Source organism: Alnus glutinosa, chromosome 12 (genome assembly GCF_958979055.1).
Source record: "Alnus glutinosa chromosome 12, dhAlnGlut1.1, whole genome shotgun sequence".
Classification (NCBI taxonomy): Eukaryota; Viridiplantae; Streptophyta; class Magnoliopsida; order Fagales; family Betulaceae; genus Alnus; species Alnus glutinosa.
Genome location: NC_084897.1, coordinates 9,350,151 through 9,368,182, shown reverse-complemented (window position 1 = coordinate 9,368,182; position 18,032 = coordinate 9,350,151). Strand labels below are relative to the sequence as shown.

The following is an 18,032-nucleotide window of genomic DNA, read 5'->3' as shown; positions in this document are numbered from 1 at the left end:
AAAAAAAAAAACGTCCTTTACACTCTCAGAAACCCTAGAAATCTTCTAGAACCAAAGATTCTCACTTCGTGGTCGCACTAAAAATTCGGAACAAACCAAGATTCGCACTAAAAGGTCGCACTTGTTTCAGATAATTTTCGACTTTCACTTTTTTACTAAATTAAAAAATGTGTTTTTTCTTGTCGAAGTGAACGCAAAATTTAACTCCGACATTATGTGTGGTTGTTGTTGTTTTGTGCGATAAAGTCGATGGGTTTGTTAATTGTTTATTGCTTTTGGGTTTTTTTTTTCTTGTTTTTTTCTCTAGTGGTCCCGTACAGTTGTTTGTGATTATTTGTCGGTGGTACCCATTTGTTTGTTTGTAATTAATTTTTTCTCTTAATTGGTCCCAAATGTACATGGATATGGCAGGTTATTGTATACACTCTGACCTAATAGATGTAATTCAACAAGTTTTGCATTATTGTCTGCAACAATTTTTGTATATTTTATTAACAACTATTCGTCAAAGAACATGATTAAATATGTAGTTATTTTAGTGGGACCTCTATTTAATTAATTGTTTCATGAAGATAGCCAAAACAAAAGAAAAAAAAAAAAAAAAAAAACCGACTAAAATATGCTTTTGTCTGCATCAACTAGGTATTTAGTAACCCTGAACTTGAACACTTCTAGTACATGGTGGGTTTCTAGTTCAGATGTAACTTAGAGCCGTAAATAATTCAAATTCAGCTGATAACTACTATGAGAACCATAAGTGTTTACTTGTTCGATTAATGTGCCATTGATTCTGTTACCTAGAATATGACATCAAATGAGGTAACAAAGTATGCTGAATGTTTTTGTGACACCCTGGTAAAGTTAGTCACTGATTAATGTGCCACTGATTCTGTTATCTAGAATATGACATCAAATTAGGCAACAAAGTATGCTGAATATGTAGAACCTTAAGTGGGACCTCTATTTAATTAATTTTGATATTAAAACAATAAAGTTAGTCAATAACAAACCAACTTCATTTGATATGTAGTTAATAAGAAATTAAGATGAATTAAAACCTTGGCATTTCATGGATTCCATGCATGCACCAAAAATAAAATACTAACTATTCTCCAGGGTGGGCAGGCTGTTAAACAGAAAAGATAACTCTTCCCGAGGCCCCCGCCAACGTCTCCAAACTCCCTAACGTTGCCGTCAACTGCCACGTCCCGGTTCAGGAATTTTAACCCGATTCCCTTTCGAAGCTCACGTGCAGCACGCTATCATACAGGCTTCCCCCGTCTCTTAGGATCGACTAACCTATGTGCAAGTGCCGTTCACATGGAACCTTTCCCTTCTTCGGCCTTCAAAGTTCTCATTTGAATATTTGCTACTACCATGAAAATGATATGAAAACCTATCTTCAATTTGGATACTCACCTAGACACAGGAAAATAAGTGTATTTTATTTCAAAGTTTTTTTTTGTCAACAAATGATCTCTTTGAATTTAGTAATTTGCAATACTTGAGTTTCTATAGGAAGGCAATCATCTTAAAACTGACCATGGAGTGTGATCTTAATAGTTTCTCCCTTTTTATTACTATTATTATTTCTCTATTTTTGATTAAGTTATCTTCACAAGTACTCGTATTAGTTTCTATGTTATATGTGTAGTGTCAAGTAATCGGCATATACAATGGCAAACAATGAAATGATCTTTAGGGTTCATTATGGGGGTCAGTTTGATCGGCGATATAGGTGCACATATGTTGGAGGGAATGTAGGGTTGTACGAAAAGTCTTATGACCTAGATCGTTTGTCTTTTATTGAGATCGAAACAGTAGTTAAAAAGTTTGGATACCAACCAGGTGACCTAGTTTACTATCGTGAACCCTATAAAGAATTAGATGATGGGTTGGTTCTATTAACATCTGACGAGGATGTCGTCAAAATGGCTGATGCCTTTTTAGGCGAAAATCTTGTTATGCTTTACACGGTTTCTTTTGTAAATGTTGGTGATGAAGTAGTATGCCCAAATGTGGGTGAGGGTGAAGAGGGTGAGAATAGTGGAGATGAGGAAATGACGAGGAAGGTTTTAAATGAACCATACTGGAAGGCAGTGATGAGTGATGATGACAATGCATGGGATACTATTGATGAACCAATAGCTGGTACATCAACCCGTGGAGGTGAAACTTCCACATTTGGAGATGATTGGCATGATTTTATTGAGTTTGATGAGGAAGCTGTTGGTGAGAATGATGGAGATAGTGGTGATGAAGAGGGTGCCCATGGGGAGGTAGCTCAACCAGAGACCACTCATGTTGGTGGCTCAAGCCGTCCAGCTACTTCGGCGGCCCAATTATTGGATGACGATGAAGAGGATGAGGTATCCTCTAAGTTGGCCAGAAGTGATATTTTGGTAACTCCTCCTAAAAGTGATGAGGAGTATGAGGCGATTAGTGGGGCTGAGTATGTTACTAGGACTTCTCAGTTTCAAGATGTGGACATGGAAGACCCGCATTTGGAGGTGGGCATGTCATTTGATTCGACAGGTCAGTTCAGGAAAGCTATGAGGGAATACAATTTGTTTAGGGCGAAGGATGTTGAGTTCACAAAAAATGATGGGGACTGGGTGATTGGAGTTTGTAGGAATAGGGCCATGGGTTGTCCTTGGAGAGTTTATAGTGCATCTGTATCGGGTGAGATGACCTTTTTTGATTAAGTCACTGAACCCTAACCACCGATGTACAAGATGTTACAAGTCTTCGATTGTAAATTCTAGGTGGATTGCGGATAGGATGGTCCACAAATTTAAGACACAGCCAAACTATCCACTTGCAGCTCTCTGTGAGGATGTGAAAAGGAGATGGAATGTGGAAGTCAGTTTTAGACAACTGTATAGGGCAAAGGAGAAGGCCAAAGAACAGATAGAAGGTAAGAACAAAGAACAGTACAAGTGGTTATGGGACTATTGTGCAACTGTGAGGCAAACTAATAGAGGAAGTACAATGTTGATGAAAGTTGAAAGGCCTACTTTAGATATCCCACCCACTTTTCAACGGTTGTATACGTCCTTGGCAGCATGCAAGGATGGTTTTAGACAGGCTTGTAGGCCTGTGATAGGTGTTGATGGCTGCTTTCTTAAGGGACGTTATGGGGGGCAACTATTGGCTGTTGTTGGGAGAGATCCGAATGACAACATTTATCCCATTGCAATGGCTATAGTTGAAGCTGAAACGAAGGATAGTTGGAGTTGGTTTCTAGAGACATTGGTGGCTGACCTTGGTCCAAATGGATCTATTGGCTGGACATTCATCTCAGACAGGCAGAAGGTATGTTTGTTTGTTGAGTTTGAATATTAAATTATTGTTGTTTCTACATACATTTTCACTTGTGCATTGACATTCGTGGTTGTAATTAACTATGTTGTTTTTTTAATTATTTGTCTTATGTTGTTTTGTGCCTAGGGTTTGATTCCAAGTTTCGAGGTAGTGCTACCAAGTGCCCCGCATCGCATATGCATGAGACATATGTATGTGAACTTTAGGGGCGATGGGCACAAAGGATTGGTGTTGAAGGACAAGTTGTGGAAGGAAGCTGCTGCCTACACCATTAATGGATTCAACCGGGAAATGGCGGAGTTGAAGAAATTGAGTCCAGCTGCTCATGATTATGTGGAGAAGATTGACCACATATCTGGGCAAGGGCATTTTTCCACACAGCCCCAAAGTGTGATTTGATAATGAACAACCTATGTGAGTGCTTCAATTCGTACATTATCAAAGCTCGGGACAAGCCAATCATTACCATGCTAGAGATGATTAGGAAGAAATTAATGCGGCAGTACCAAAAGAAAAGGCAAGGAATAAGGGAGTATATTGGGGAATGGTGCCCCAAGGTTGGAAGAATGTGGAAAGGATGCTGGAGAGTGCACTGCTCAGTATGCTGGGGAAGGACTATTCGAAGTGGAGTGTAGTAAGGGCACATTTGTCATTGACCTGATGCATCGTACTTGTGGGTGCAAGCAATTGGATATGACTGGCATCCCATGCCCACATGCCATCTCTGCCATATTATATCATTCTGCCAAACCTGAACAGTATCTGCATCGGTATTATAGTGTTGAGAGTTACAAGAAGGCTTACGACCTAATGATATACCCAGTGCCAAGCAAAGACCAATGGGTAAGAACCGACCAAGATGAAGTGGATCCACCTATTGTTAGAGCTACACCAGGCAGGCCGAAGAAGGTTAGGAGAAAGGGTCCGGAGGAGCCAAGAAATCCATATTGCATGAGGAAAGGGTGGTGTAACAATGAGATGCTCGAAGTGCAAGGCGGCTGGCCACAACGCCAGGACTTGCCCTAGGAGGAAAAGAGTGTCCACTCAAAGCAGTTCGCGGGCAAGTATACCCACGAGCACTGCAACTGAGTTGACATTTGATGATGTAAGTCTATTTCCTAAATATATGTTTATAATAAAATGCCATTGCCAACCGAGTTAATGATTTTACTAACTTTGTTTGTTTTATGTTGCAGATTCCTTCTCAGCCAATTCCTGATGATTCACAGCCGTTTGCATTGCACAACCTATTTCAAGGCCCAAAAAAAGACATGCATTTGCTGCTTTTTATTGTAGGTATCAGTAACTTTTTTTTATTACAAATATATGTGTTATTTCTAATTGTTTTATGTTGCATATGCAGCCTGCTTCTACGAAAAGGTGTAAGACAACTCCAGCTCCCTCAGTGCATTCTCGTGCATCACCTAAAGGAAACCAAACAGTTGTAAGTAAATACAGCTTTACACATATACCCCTATAGGTAAATAGACTTTGAATTACTAACTCATCATGTGTTTCACAGGCAGGGAAGCCCACAATTGCCCATGTTAGACAGAAGATATTGGGCCTTAAATCTGGTGCTGCAAAACCTACCAGGAGGTCTAATAGGTTGTTAGCAACATTTAAGGAGCCCAATCCCAACAATGAGATACCAACTGTTGACCTCACTTCTGATGCTGGTCAACCAACAACTGCACCAGCAGTGGTCACTTGGGAACCGGTCAGAGCATCCGGAGTTGTCATTGGAGAACCAACAAGGAGGTCAACAAGAGTGGCGGTACCAACAATGGAGAAAGGTCTACAGCGAAAAGAAGCTAAAAACAAAGGGAAAAGACCAATATGGCAGCCTTGATTGGTTTTTGAAAACTGTGTTTGGTTGATGTTTCAATTGGGTGGTGTTGGTTGTTGGAAGTATGAAGTGACAAATTCTGTTATGGGTTTTGATTATGAAGTAACTTTTGTTGTTGTTGGAAGTGTTAGAAGAACAAGTAGGCCTAAGTTATGTATGAAGTGACAATTTATGTTGTTGGTTGTGTTTATGAAGTAACTTTTCTTGTTGGTTGTGCTTATGATGTAACATCATAACATTTGTTGTTGTAATTATGGACAATGTTGGTTTGGTGTTGCATAATGTTGTTGGTTGTGTTTATTTTCTATTTGTGGTTGTTTTTGTTGTAGGTATGGACTTGATGGGTTTTTGGGACGACTATTTCTTGGTGTTGGTTGTGTTTGGAGATGAGCTATTTGTTGATTGATTTATATGTGGTGTTTGGAAATGTATTGTGATTTTTATACAACTATTTTAATTGGTTGAGAGCAAGTTGCTGAATCTACAAGGAAGAATGAACTGATTTACAATCACCAATACCAAATTACATGCCATATGGGTAATTACATTTTTCCCCCATGAACTATCAATAAATTACATTTTCCCCCCATGAACTACCAATAATTGTCAAAATGCCACCATCTACTTACAACCCTCACCAAAATAGGGCATTGAACTACCATATGATACCAGCCAAATTCCTATTAATATTACCACTTTGTTGTTACATGTTTACAAATACACAATTAATTACAAAGTTAATACCCAAATTGTCATTCCAAACACACTAGTAATTAAAAGGTTACAAACCCACTTGCCATTCCAAAGTGAGTCAAGTGACATTTAAGAACAAAAGACATTTCATGATAGCCGATTGTAGGACAAATGTCCATTAAATGCACCATAATAGTTGCCCCAAAACACACCTACGAAGACAACAAAAAAAATCCCTGAAAATGCCAAAAGTTGACTATTTGTCTTCGAAACTTTCACTTGCATGTCATATCGAACTGCTTCAATCTCTAGCTTGGCCTTCAATTCTGCGACCTCTTTGTTCAGCCTCGCGTCCCTATGTTGCAGACGATCCAACACTCATTTCGCATGGTCGCACATCTCAGTATCTTTCCATTGGAAGAATCCGCACGAGCGACCAACCTATTCAAATTAGAGGCCATATAAACAAGGGTTAGTTTATCAATTTTGAAAAAATTCAACAATCTTCTAAAGTCAAGACACCCATCAACTTTGTACCTTACATTTAAACATACCTTCATTTGTTTAGCAAAGTCTATGAGAATTTGCTTATGAATGCAATTTGTGCTACCCTAAGCTATAATCCCTTATATCACATATTTGAAAGCTAAATATATACATAAATTCTACCTAAAAGATGGGAATTTAAATTGAAGAGTACAATACCTTATATTATCACAATGATGTAAACATTTTAAGAACATGAAAGAATAAGAATAAAACCCTAGGCTAGGTTACATGAGCTTATTAATTTAAGAAACGTGAAATTCTAACTTAACGTTTGAGTTGAATATAATTTATCCACCATAACTTTAAAATGATATGCATACCCAAACAATTATAAAATTTGGCTTTGATCCATCATGGTTTATCAAGGTTTGAATGCAGCCAAACAAATGTTTGGACTTTGTCATAACACTTTTGTCATCGTTATGTTTAATGTTACTTCTTCTTTCTTTCTTTCTTTCTTTTTTTTTTCCCAGTAGGTAGATAATATAATTTGTTAAAGGGTAAATGTTAGTTCATCAAAATTAGCAATCAATATTAGTAGGAGCAGGAGTACTTATGTTCATATTGTAAACACAAGTGTATAAAAATTGAAACACGTGAAAAAAAAAATAGCATGAATGTGTTATAGTCTGCATTGTACACATGGTTAACCCCAAACATATTCATTCACCCCAAATATTACTAATTTCAATTCCAACCACATATTACCTGATAGCACACTTGAAAAATATCACTCTGTTAGGCTAGTTATATTCTTTAATTCTCTAACAAATACTGAAAACAACTAAACAATTTTTTTAAAAAAAAAAAAAAAAAATAGTCAATGAATCAACTTCAAAAACGGGATTCAAACACATGAAAAAATTCAAATGGCATTCGGCTCATAGAGACCGTGGTTAAAAATTCAAACCGGATCTAAGATCTAAACTTTCAAACCCTAAAAAAATTTTACCCATTGTCTACAAAATAGAAGAGAAGAACTCATCACGTCCCTATAACACAACCAGCCGAAATTATCTAAAATCTAAACTTTCAAACCCTAAAGAAAATTACCCATTGTCTACAAAATAGAAGGGAAGAACCCATCATGTCCGAAATCACGTCCGAAATTTATAGATCTATTAAAAAAATTCTTACCTCGTAGTTAACAAAACCGTAAAACAGCTTGCCGAAGTTATCCTCAGTGAAGGAATTCTTCAAAGGTGCAGGTTCCACAACGGCACATGAGCTCCCCAGAGGTTGCTTCGCTTTTCAGTGAACACGACATTGTTGGTCTTCAGAAAGTAGCCTCCTCCTCCTCTCTCGTGCTTGTCACCTCCTCCTCTTCTCTTGTGCTCTTGATGTTTGAAGTTGAAATGGGAGACAAGCTTCAAAAAGAGACATACAACTTGTCTTTATTTCGTTTTTTTTAATTGTTTTTCTTTTCTTTTCCTTTTTTCTTCTTTTGTTTTTATTCACAATCGTTTAACCTCAGCATCTGAGGGCAAAAGGGGCATGAAAAATGCTTGGACGGCACGTGAACCGCACATGACCCGTTGACCGTCTATTTTAACCACTCTGACTGACAGAAGGGAGCAAAGTATGTAACTGTGGTAGTCCGATGCCTATAATCCTAAAAACCAAATCCGTCACACAGCATAAAAAAGTTAGAGAAACCCCAAATAATTACAAAATTGAAGAAAAATAACATACAAAATTTTGAGAAAACCCAAAGTCCCATAGAAATTTACAAGATAACAAACACATTAAATCATACAACGACAGAGAAGATGGGTGATTATGAATGAGAATTTTACATTGATTGAGATGGTTCAAGGATTGTGTTTGAATGCATTAAGCTAGTTAATTGATTATTGATGTATGTCATGGTCGTGTCGATATCATAACCCTGTTCTTATGCCAAACACCATTTTGAACTCCTGAATCACTAATTTGATTATTGAAATAGGAAGCATTTATTAGCGTTAGATGAGGAAACCATGTTTATGAATAGTTCGAAAATATTACAGTAATTTTAATCGTTGGACTGTTGGATGCATAATTGGACTCGGGCACGATTGCCTACACATAATGGAAGGAATAAGGACCATTGACAACAAATGTAGTAGACAGGGATGTAAATTTAAACACCTATTTGGTAAAAGTATTCTGAATTTACAGTCCGATTATGTAATCTTCATTGTCCTAGCCTAGCTACCTATTTTATTATGCAAAGAAACACCCGAGGCACTTTTGAATGAACAAAGACATCCTAATAGCGTGCGCACGCGCACAGATCTTTGATACATTTTTTTAGAACAAGAAATGGGAACTGGAGCTCCATTGGTAAAAAAACCAAATTTAAGCCAAAAGGATATCACTCAACCAATTAACAGTCCCACACCCATATCACTCAACCAATTAACAGCTCTATCTATCCCATTCCGGCACACTTTTTCACTATACAGTTTCATTATACACTATTTGGTCAGTCCATCTATTTACATCAAAAAAGCAGTACACTTGATATTTTGGTGCAGTGTTTGAAAGCATCCTCCATTCTCCCAAAATACAAGAAGAGCAAGGCCCATCACCTTTTGCTCTCATCAGATCGAGGCGGATATACGTTCTGGAAGGCCTCGTGCCCGTCATATTTTCAACATTTGCCACAAGCTCATGAGAGATTTCATCCCCCTTGTCCACCCTGTGTCTGCAGCTTCAATCCCAGGCCAGCCCTGTTGCCGTATTCTCATTTCCCATATACTATGCACATGGTCCATTCTTCTCTTGAGGATGGACTACCAGAACCCTTCTTGGATTCTCCAAGAACTGTAGTTATCACACTCAACCATTAACTTTTCACCATCACTCCTGATTAGATGAAGCTCTCAAACTATCATCTGGCAGTGTCCATGACAGCAAATGGCCGTTGGAATCCCCACTAACTAACTGCTTCAGGTCACTTGTGAGATGAAGTGCAGTAACTGGATGCTTATGGAACTTCAGCACCTTGTGCAGGACCAGCCTGTACTCTGGTACCTTATCGCCCAGATTTAACCCTCCTGCCCCATAGCTAGTTGACTTGCTTTGAGAAACCTCTTGAGTAGAGCAGTGAACCATTTGCCACACCTTAACAGCCCCACTCTGGTGACCAGTCACATACCAGTTTGTGTCTAGCCAATCAGAGAACGTACTACTAGTAACTGAGAGAATAGAATCAGAGGGCAGTTGGGATGTGTTAACCACTGCAAGGCAGTCCCCATTGATGCTCCAAACGGCAAGCAGAATTCCAGCTGCTGTCACAATCTCCCCAGTCAAGTCATTTACGTATATTGCTGAGACTGGCGCTGGGAACTCAGGGAGCTGCCTAACAAAAACCAAGGAGCTGAGATCCCATATGATAACAGTGCAGTCATCTGATCCACTCACAATGAGCATGTAAGGCTGGCTAACATGAAGGCATGTAACCCTGCCCGTGTGGGCACAAAGTGCCTTCTCCAACTGCAAGCGTCGTAAAACACGAGGCCCATACTTACTGATTCTCCATACAGAAACTAACCCATTATCAGCCCCAGTAACCAAAATCTGACCATCATGGCTAACACCAACACACTGAACCTGGTTGCCCCCATGAAGATTTTCGTGCGTAGAAAGAAGTCTGTCCTGATCATAGCTCATAAATCTCAAGCTACGGTCCGCAAAACCCCACGCAACATATTTTGTATATGTTCTTGGTTTAAGCAAATTATTCGTTCCAGCCACAAGAATTTTCTCATGGAAATTAACAATCTGAGTAATGGAAGATGAGCTCTTACGTATCTCATGTGCAACAAGATGTGCAGAATGCTTGAGTGGATGCGGAGGAAGCTTTCTGTCAACCCGCCTTTTCACATGAGCTTTGAGGAATAGTTGCTTTGGTGTCTGCCCAAAGTGATTGATTTGTGCTAAAATGGAGGCCTTCATGGCAGGATCTGTAACAGAGTCTATGTCCACACTCCCTTCATATGTGTAATGATAAAAAACATTCACAGCTTCTTCAGCTGCCTGTCGATCATACAAGGAAAATTTAGAATTAGAAGCATAACAAAAAGGAAAACTGAAATAGATGACACAACCATGGAACAGCAGACCTCCCCCCATATACTCAAACACATTTAAAATAAGCATAATTAGTAATTTAATAAATTGAAAATTTGCAGCACGGTTCACAATGGCCTAAAACACATAAAAAAACAGATAAACCTCTGAAATTAACAGCATATGAATGGTAATCAATCTGGACACCCACCTTCCCTCTCTGTTTATATCCAAAGATGAGGTCTATCCAATGATGCAAATTTTCTGAAACATAATCAGATTCCAGCGCTTCCCTGTGCTTCCTGATAAACTCTCTTGCACTGCCTTTGGCCCATGGAGGCAAGACAACATCACCAACCTAAAAAACACAATAAGAACACCATAATGATCAAATCATTCCCAGTACTTAAAACAAGGGAAAAAATAGAACGGAAAATATTCTTTGAATCAGCAACAGACTCAGTGGGCTACAGGGCCCACAACCCCTCAAGGTCTATAAATGATCAAGTTCCTGTCAAAAGTTATATCTATCACAAGGGCTCCTTTTCCAAAATTATATGATGATCGACAGTCTTGACACATTCCATATAAGACACACAGAACAAATAAAATATGCATTTTTGGGCCCCTAGAAGAAAATTGTGGATCCACTGTCTATCAGCAGATAATAAAATAAGTAATAACAATAACAGCTGAGGATTTATTGAAAATTGCAACCTTCTCTCCAGATTGTTTCTCTCCCAAGTCAAGATTGAATTGATTTTCCAGGAACTCTGGCATGTAGAAAAATTCTGGAATCAGTTCCTTCACATCTGATGTATTGCCCTTCCCAGCTGCACTTAACCAAGTATCTCTAACACTATTGAAAAGACGATCAGCATGGTCAAACTGGCCACCCTGAAGTTTTTGATTCTCTGTACTGAATGGTGGCAAGCGTAGAAGATAGAAGAGGACAATTCCAGCACTAGAATAATGAGAACCATAGTGAAATTTTGGGACCTCTGGATCATCCCAGCTCTCATATCTGGCATAGCAGAAGAAAATTTCTCAAAAAAAAAAGAAAAAAAAAAGAAAAAAAGAGAGAGAGGATAATATAAAAATAAAATAAAATAACTGGATGAAACATAAACACACATAAGAGATTGGAAAAAATGCTACTGGAATTCGCTGCAGAAAATTAAATTATCCATAAAGCAAAGAACTTGGCAAAAAAAATTATTTTTAAGAAGTATTAATTTAAAAAGAAAAATCCAAAAAATGAGAATAAAATTATAGTGTAGGTGATAGACGCTGACCTTTTCTTAAATTCCTCTTCTCCTTCAGGTGTCTGACACCCCATGGGTTTTCCAAGAAAACGAAATGTTTTTGAATCTGCCAAGTCTAGATTTTCACTCTCATAATCTGCAAGAACCCATGGAAACACTGGATATTGGGTAAGATCACTGTATCCACGTCCTGCCAAGGTGTTGAGATGCATAAGGTACTGAAAATTGCTTATTTCTCCATTTTGCCACCTTTTTGAAAAGGATTTAGCCATTATTTTAAAAATACGGCTACCCTCATTGCTTTCTTGTTTTGTTGATCCTGAAATGGTTGTGTCCAACCTGACAGGCAAGGGAGAGAATTAGAAAGATCACGACCATGGTTGAAGGATCTAGAAGATAGATGTAGAAGTAACTAAGCATGATAAGCATCAAAGTACAAGTAACTCAAGAATGAATATAATAAATCAGCAAAGACAAATGACAGATGTACAAAATGAAAGAAAAGTATAATAAACCCTAGAAACACTCAAACAGATCTGTTCATAAGGCATTACATATGGAAACTGCAATCCATAAACTCCAGCAGATTCACCTTCGCTATATGTTTAAAAGCACAGTACTGTCACAGGAATGAGGGTCATTCCGGATCAGATATTACCAAGCATCCCATCAATACGATTGGCATCTTTGGTGAGGCATTTTTGGTTGGACTGGGGCTGTGGAAAGATTTGCTATGGCTGACAACTTGGTTGGAAGTGGCCATTTTCTCACCAGAGGGTGTTTGGATGCTAGAAGGCCAGGAAAGTAGTTGATTATTGCTTTTAGATTGTTGCATAGCTAGGGTGCTGTGGGTTCTGTTTCATGTGAAGGTCTGTGATTGAGTTATTGTTAGTTGGAAACAGGTGGTTCTGGAACAGGAAACGCGATTTTGGATAGTCATATATTGAGCATCTTTACAAAAGCAACAGTAGGAACAGTTGCGTGTATAAAGATACCTATAAATAAATCAAGAAGGTACTCCTTAGACATGTTCTGGTTGTGTTTCATCCCAAAAGATCAATTCTTCCTATGTCCTTCCAGAATGATAGCAATTCTTTCTTCTTTTTTTAAATAATCAAGCTATCATTAAATGCGTATGGCACCCCTAGGTATACATGTAGTATACAAGAAAATGCACCTAATTAGTAGGGGCAAAAGAACAAGAAAATCATGATAACTTATCACGAAAGGAAAAACAAAAGCAAATGTTCAAAGATACAGGGTATTAAAAAATAAAGATTTAATTTCCTCTAAAGTCCTCTCACAATCCTCAAAATTTCTATCATTCATTTCCCTCCAAAGACACCACAAAAGGCACGAAGGTACCATCTTCCACACAGCAAAACTCGGAGTGTTGCCAGCAGTCCACCATCAATCATACAAGTCGACTACTCATCTAGGCATAACTCAAGACAGCCCAAATCGATTGATGAAAACATTCCACATAGCACAAGCAACCTCACAATAAAAAAGATGATCCACGAACTCTCCATTCCTTTTACACATACAACACCTATCGACCACAATGGCATGCCGCTTTCAGAGATTGTCCATGGTAAAGATCTTTCCTAACGCCGCCGACCAAGCAAAAAAAAAGCCACCCTCAACGGAGTCTTAATCCAACCAAACACTCTTCTAGAGGAAGCAAAAACCATCATTACAACTCATGGCATTGTAAAAGGATTTAACACCAAACAACCATCTATTGAAAGGCACCCACCACAGCTTGTCCTCCGTCCTCGCTTTCCAGTCTCACTTTGACTAAATACAACTCCCGGAAAAACGAGGCAAAGACATTTACCTCCCAATCATGAACCGCTCTAACAAGGCTAACATTCCACTTAATGGAAACACAAGGAATTTCCACGTGATCAGCAAAAAAGGCATATTTGTGCACGCAATATCAAATAAACCTGGAAAGGATTCCTTAAAGACCATATTCCCACACCATAGATCATGCCTGAATCTAACCTTAGAGCCATCTCCCACCTCAAATCTAGTATGACTTGAAAACTTCCCCCAAACAAGGGGGAGGAGTTTAATGATAATACTTGCAAACAAGTAACATGGAGAGAGACGGTGTTTCGTGGAGGCTAAAACTTTTGTGTTCTCGGTGGTAAGGAGCCTCGGTATTTGAGATTGGAAAAAAGGAGTTTCTCTGGGTTGGTTTTTTTGGGAGCTCAAAGCTTAGTTTGGTTGGCTTCGACGATGGAGAACTTATTGCGGTATCCGGGGGATAAGGAGTTTGTCAAGTCTTTTAGGGAGGGGTTGAAGGTTCTCATTGTTAGGAGATATGATAATCTGGCTGGCAAGTACTTTGAGGTGGCAGTCTATGTTGTGGGTGGCTGAAGAGGGAATCATTTTGATTCCAGAAGGTCGTGAAGGGCAGGGCTGGAGCTGTTTTGCCGTTGAGTTGGTTACGGTTATTGCCTTTTTCGAAGCTTCGATTGGGTCTGGGCTTGTTCCTCCATCATCAGTGTTGAAGGAGTCTAGGAATTTGGTAGAGCCATGGCTGGTTCAGAGTTCTGCTATTACTAGAGGGTCTAGGTCTTTTAGCAAAGTTGATGCGCCATCTTATGCGGAGGTTCTACGTTCAACGGTCAGCCTCTCAGAGGTGGAGAAGACGATGATGTAGTTAGTGAATCCACTGGGTAAGGACCACTGTGCTGCAGAGAACATGATGGGTTTGTCTCCATCTAACGCACAAACTGGCTCTACTGCTCGAGGCAAGCTTGCTTGCCATTTTGGTGATAATTTCGCAGGAGAGGGCAAGCTGACAGAAAAGAGGGTGTCGCATACTCTTCTTTGGGAGTGGAAGTGCCATCTCGTGAATTTAAAGGCTGAAGTGGACCGAGCTCTAATTAGTGTCTTTGAAGGGCTAGAAATGTGTGGCCCTAGCTTTAAGCCCAAAGTTGTTGGGCGAAAGAAGAGGAAAAAGTGTTGGGCTCAAAAGAACCCTAAGCCCAACTCACACGTCCTGAAGCCTAGAGAGTCACAAGGTTTTGCATTGGCGGTTGTGCTTCCAGTGGAGGGCTTGGTTCCGAGGATGGGGTTTGGCGGTGTTAGGAATGTTGAGTCATCTCCGGCAAGGTCAGAGGTTGCCAGTGGCTTGGTTTTTGTCTCGCCGCCTCCGTTTTTTGGAGTTTCTGTTCCGGTGAGCTCCTCTATTGGTACGTTTGCCGACTCTTCTCCTCTATCGAAGTTGTTTTCAAGGTCAGATCCTACCGATGTGATACCGATGGAAGGCTCAGGTTCGGCGAAGGGTTCTGACGGTGTTGGGGTTGTTCAGTAACCTCCAGCAAAGCCAGAGGATGTCAATGGCTTGGTTTTAGTCTCGCTGCCTCCTTCCCCTAGCATTCCTGTTCTGGCAAGCTCTTATCTTCAGTTGAAGCTGGCTTTTGGGTCAAATCCTGCCGATTTTCAACCTCTGCCAGAGAGCCTTGGGTCTAGAAGTGCCTTTGGTTTCTGCCAGTAAAGCCTTGGTGGTTTCTCGTGTAGCTGTGATTGTTTGGGCTGGGTTAGGGTCTTCGAGTGCCTCCCTATGGTGTTGTGCCTTGTACCGTGAAGCCCTGTCCCCATTCTTAGTCCTCAGAGCTCTCTGGAGGATTCTTTGGTGGCTGTCCCGTTTACTCACACTTCTCCCTCATCTTTTGACTTGGGGCAAAGGAGTTTTATGGAATTGGATTTGTTTCCAAAGGAGCCTACTCCATTGTCTTGCTGTCCAACAGATAAGTTTAGGGGGAAGTCTAGGAAGTGGTCTTCAAATTGGGTATTCCATTTGATTCATGAGTTTAGTCACTTGGTGGGGCTTTCGTGTGATGGTTTCGAAGGACGGCTTTCAGCCTTGTTTGAGGATATTGTAGCCACAAATGATGAGAAGGAAGCGGGCCCTAGCTTGAATTTGGGTAACAAAGGTATGAGGGAAATGAATAGGTTAGCTTGTTCTATTAATTATGACGCACATTATGGCAGCACTTCTCGTGGCAAGAGCAAGGGAAGGGTTCATAGAGGTTTGTTATGAAGCCTAAAATTCTTTCATGGAATGTTATAGGGTTAAACGAGGGTGGCAAGCAGTTGAAAGTTAGAAATTTCATTAGGCAATGGAAGGCGGGCATTACTTGCTTGCAAGAAACTAAACTGAAGATTCTATCTAACAACATCGTGAGAAGCTTGTGGGGTTGTCATTTTGTTGATTGATGTTATTTAGCCTCTTGTGGGGCTTTTGGTGGTATTTTGCTTACGTGGGACAAGAGGATAGAAGTGTACGTGAGAGAGTTTGTTGTTGCCTGTTTTTTAGAAGCGTAGCTGATGACTTTTCTTGGGCTTTCACATGGGTCTACGGTCCTAATAATGACATTATTAGAAGGTCTCTCTAGGATGAGTTGGCAGGCCTTATTTCTTGGTGGAAGTTGCCCTGGTGCATTGGGGTGATTTTAATATCACTCGTTTTCCTATTAAAAGATCAAGAGATGTTCGCTTTAGCGTCGCTATGATAGAGTTTTCGGAGTTTATTTATGAGCAGGGTCTTATGGATCTTCCCATTGCAGGAGGGTCGTTTACGTGGTCCAATAATCAGGATATCTCATCTTGGTGTCGTATTGATAGGTTTCTTGTTTCTTCAGATTGGAAAGTCAAGTTTCCAGGTCTATTCCAAAAAAGGCTTCATAGATTGTGCTCTGATCACTTCCCTATTCTCCTTGATTGTGGTGGTATTCAATGGGGTTCTAGACCGTTCAAGTTTGAGAATATGTGGTTAAAGGCTGATGGGTTTGTGGATAGGGTGAAACTTTGATGGTCGTCTTATCGTTTTCAAGGCTCTCCTAGCTTCATCTTTGCTCAGTAGCTTAAGGCCTTAAAGGTTGATCTTTAGAGGTGGAACGAGCAGGAGTTTGGTAATGTGGAGGTTCTTAAACAAGCTTGTATGGAAGAGTTGGGTGATCTTGACAGATTAGAGGAAGAACGTGGATTAGCTCCCAACGAGAAGGTGAGGAAATATTTTGTTATTAGAGATTTGGAAAATACTATTCTTCAGGAAGAGATCAGTTGGAGACAAAATTCTAGGGTTCTCTGGCTTAAAGAGGGTGATAAATGCACTAAAATTTCATTTTGGGCAGCCAACTCGAATAGGAGGTTCAATGCCATCGAGTCTCTCTCTGTCAATGGCTTTTTTTCTCCCGATCAGCCGATTATTACGGATTATGCTGCTCAGTTCTATGAGACCTTATTTGCTGAACTGTACAGTTGGTGGCCGAGGTTGGATGACCTTGCTTTCAACTCTTTGGATGCGGTACAGGCCTCTTCGTTAGAGCTTTTTGAGGAAAGGGAGGTTTTAGAGGTGGTTAAAGGCATGAACAAAGATAAGGCTACAGGTCCTGATGGGTTCTCTATCCCATTCTTCCAAGACTGTTGGGATGTGATCAAGACTGATATCATGGGGGTTTTCCAAGAATTTCATGCTCATAGTAAGTTTGTCAAAAGCCTTAATGCCACTTTTATTGCTCTAATTCCAAAGAAGTCTGGGACTTTGGATCTTAAAGATTTTTGGCCTATTAGTCTCGTAAGTGGAGTTTACAAGATCATTGCTAAAGTTCTCGCGAATAGATTGAGAAGGGTTGTGGCGAAGATTATCTCAAAACCTCATAATGCTTTTGTGAAAGTAGGCACATCCTCGATTTAGTTCTTATAGCAAATGAGTGTTTGGATAGCCGCCTCAAATCCAGTGAGCCAGGGTTGCTTTGCAAGCTGGATATTGAGAAGGCTTTTATGATCATGTTTACTGGGATTTTTTATTGTATATGCTGAGAAGATGTGGTTTTTGGGAGAAATTGTGTTCTTTGATAGCACATTGCATTTCTTCGGTGCACTTATGTCTTGGTGAATGGGTTGGTTTCTTTAGTAGCTCTCGCGAGCTAAGACAGGGTGATCCTCTATCTCCTCTTCAGTTCGTCATCATTATGGAGGCTCTAAGTTACTCACTACTACTGTCCAGAGAGGTCTTCTTCCAGGCTTCTCAGTGGGATCTAGAGGCTCTGAGGTGGTTAACATTTCACATTTGTTGTTCGCGGACGGTACTTTGGTTTTTTGTGGGGCTAATCCTGACCATCTTCACTATCTTCGTGCGTTGTTCTTGTGTTTTGAAGCTGCCTCAGATTTGAAGATTAACTTGGCCAAGTCTATTTTGGTTTCTGTGGGTTGTAGATAATACGGATGGTTTGGCTAGAATCTTGGGTTATGGGGTTTCCTCGCTACCTTTGAAG

General features: G+C 39.9%; 1 protein-coding gene across 1 annotated transcript in view; it reads right to left on the bottom strand.

Annotated features, from left to right (window-relative positions):
• Nucleotides 1-8,645: 8,645 nt before the first annotated feature.
• The window catches only part of LOC133851240 (protein SPIRRIG-like), a 34,088-nt gene continuing 24,701 nt past the window's right edge, over nt 8,646-18,032 (bottom strand). The window contains exons 16-19 of the mRNA XM_062287570.1: nt 11,767-12,075; nt 11,189-11,495; nt 10,683-10,829; nt 8,646-10,438 (exon numbers count right to left, since the gene is read on the bottom strand). Coding sequence (XP_062143554.1) covers nt 9,260-10,438; nt 10,683-10,829; nt 11,189-11,495; nt 11,767-12,075 — 1,942 coding nt within the window. The 3' untranslated portion in view covers nt 8,646-9,259. The remainder of the gene's footprint in view (nt 10,439-10,682; nt 10,830-11,188; nt 11,496-11,766; nt 12,076-18,032) is intronic.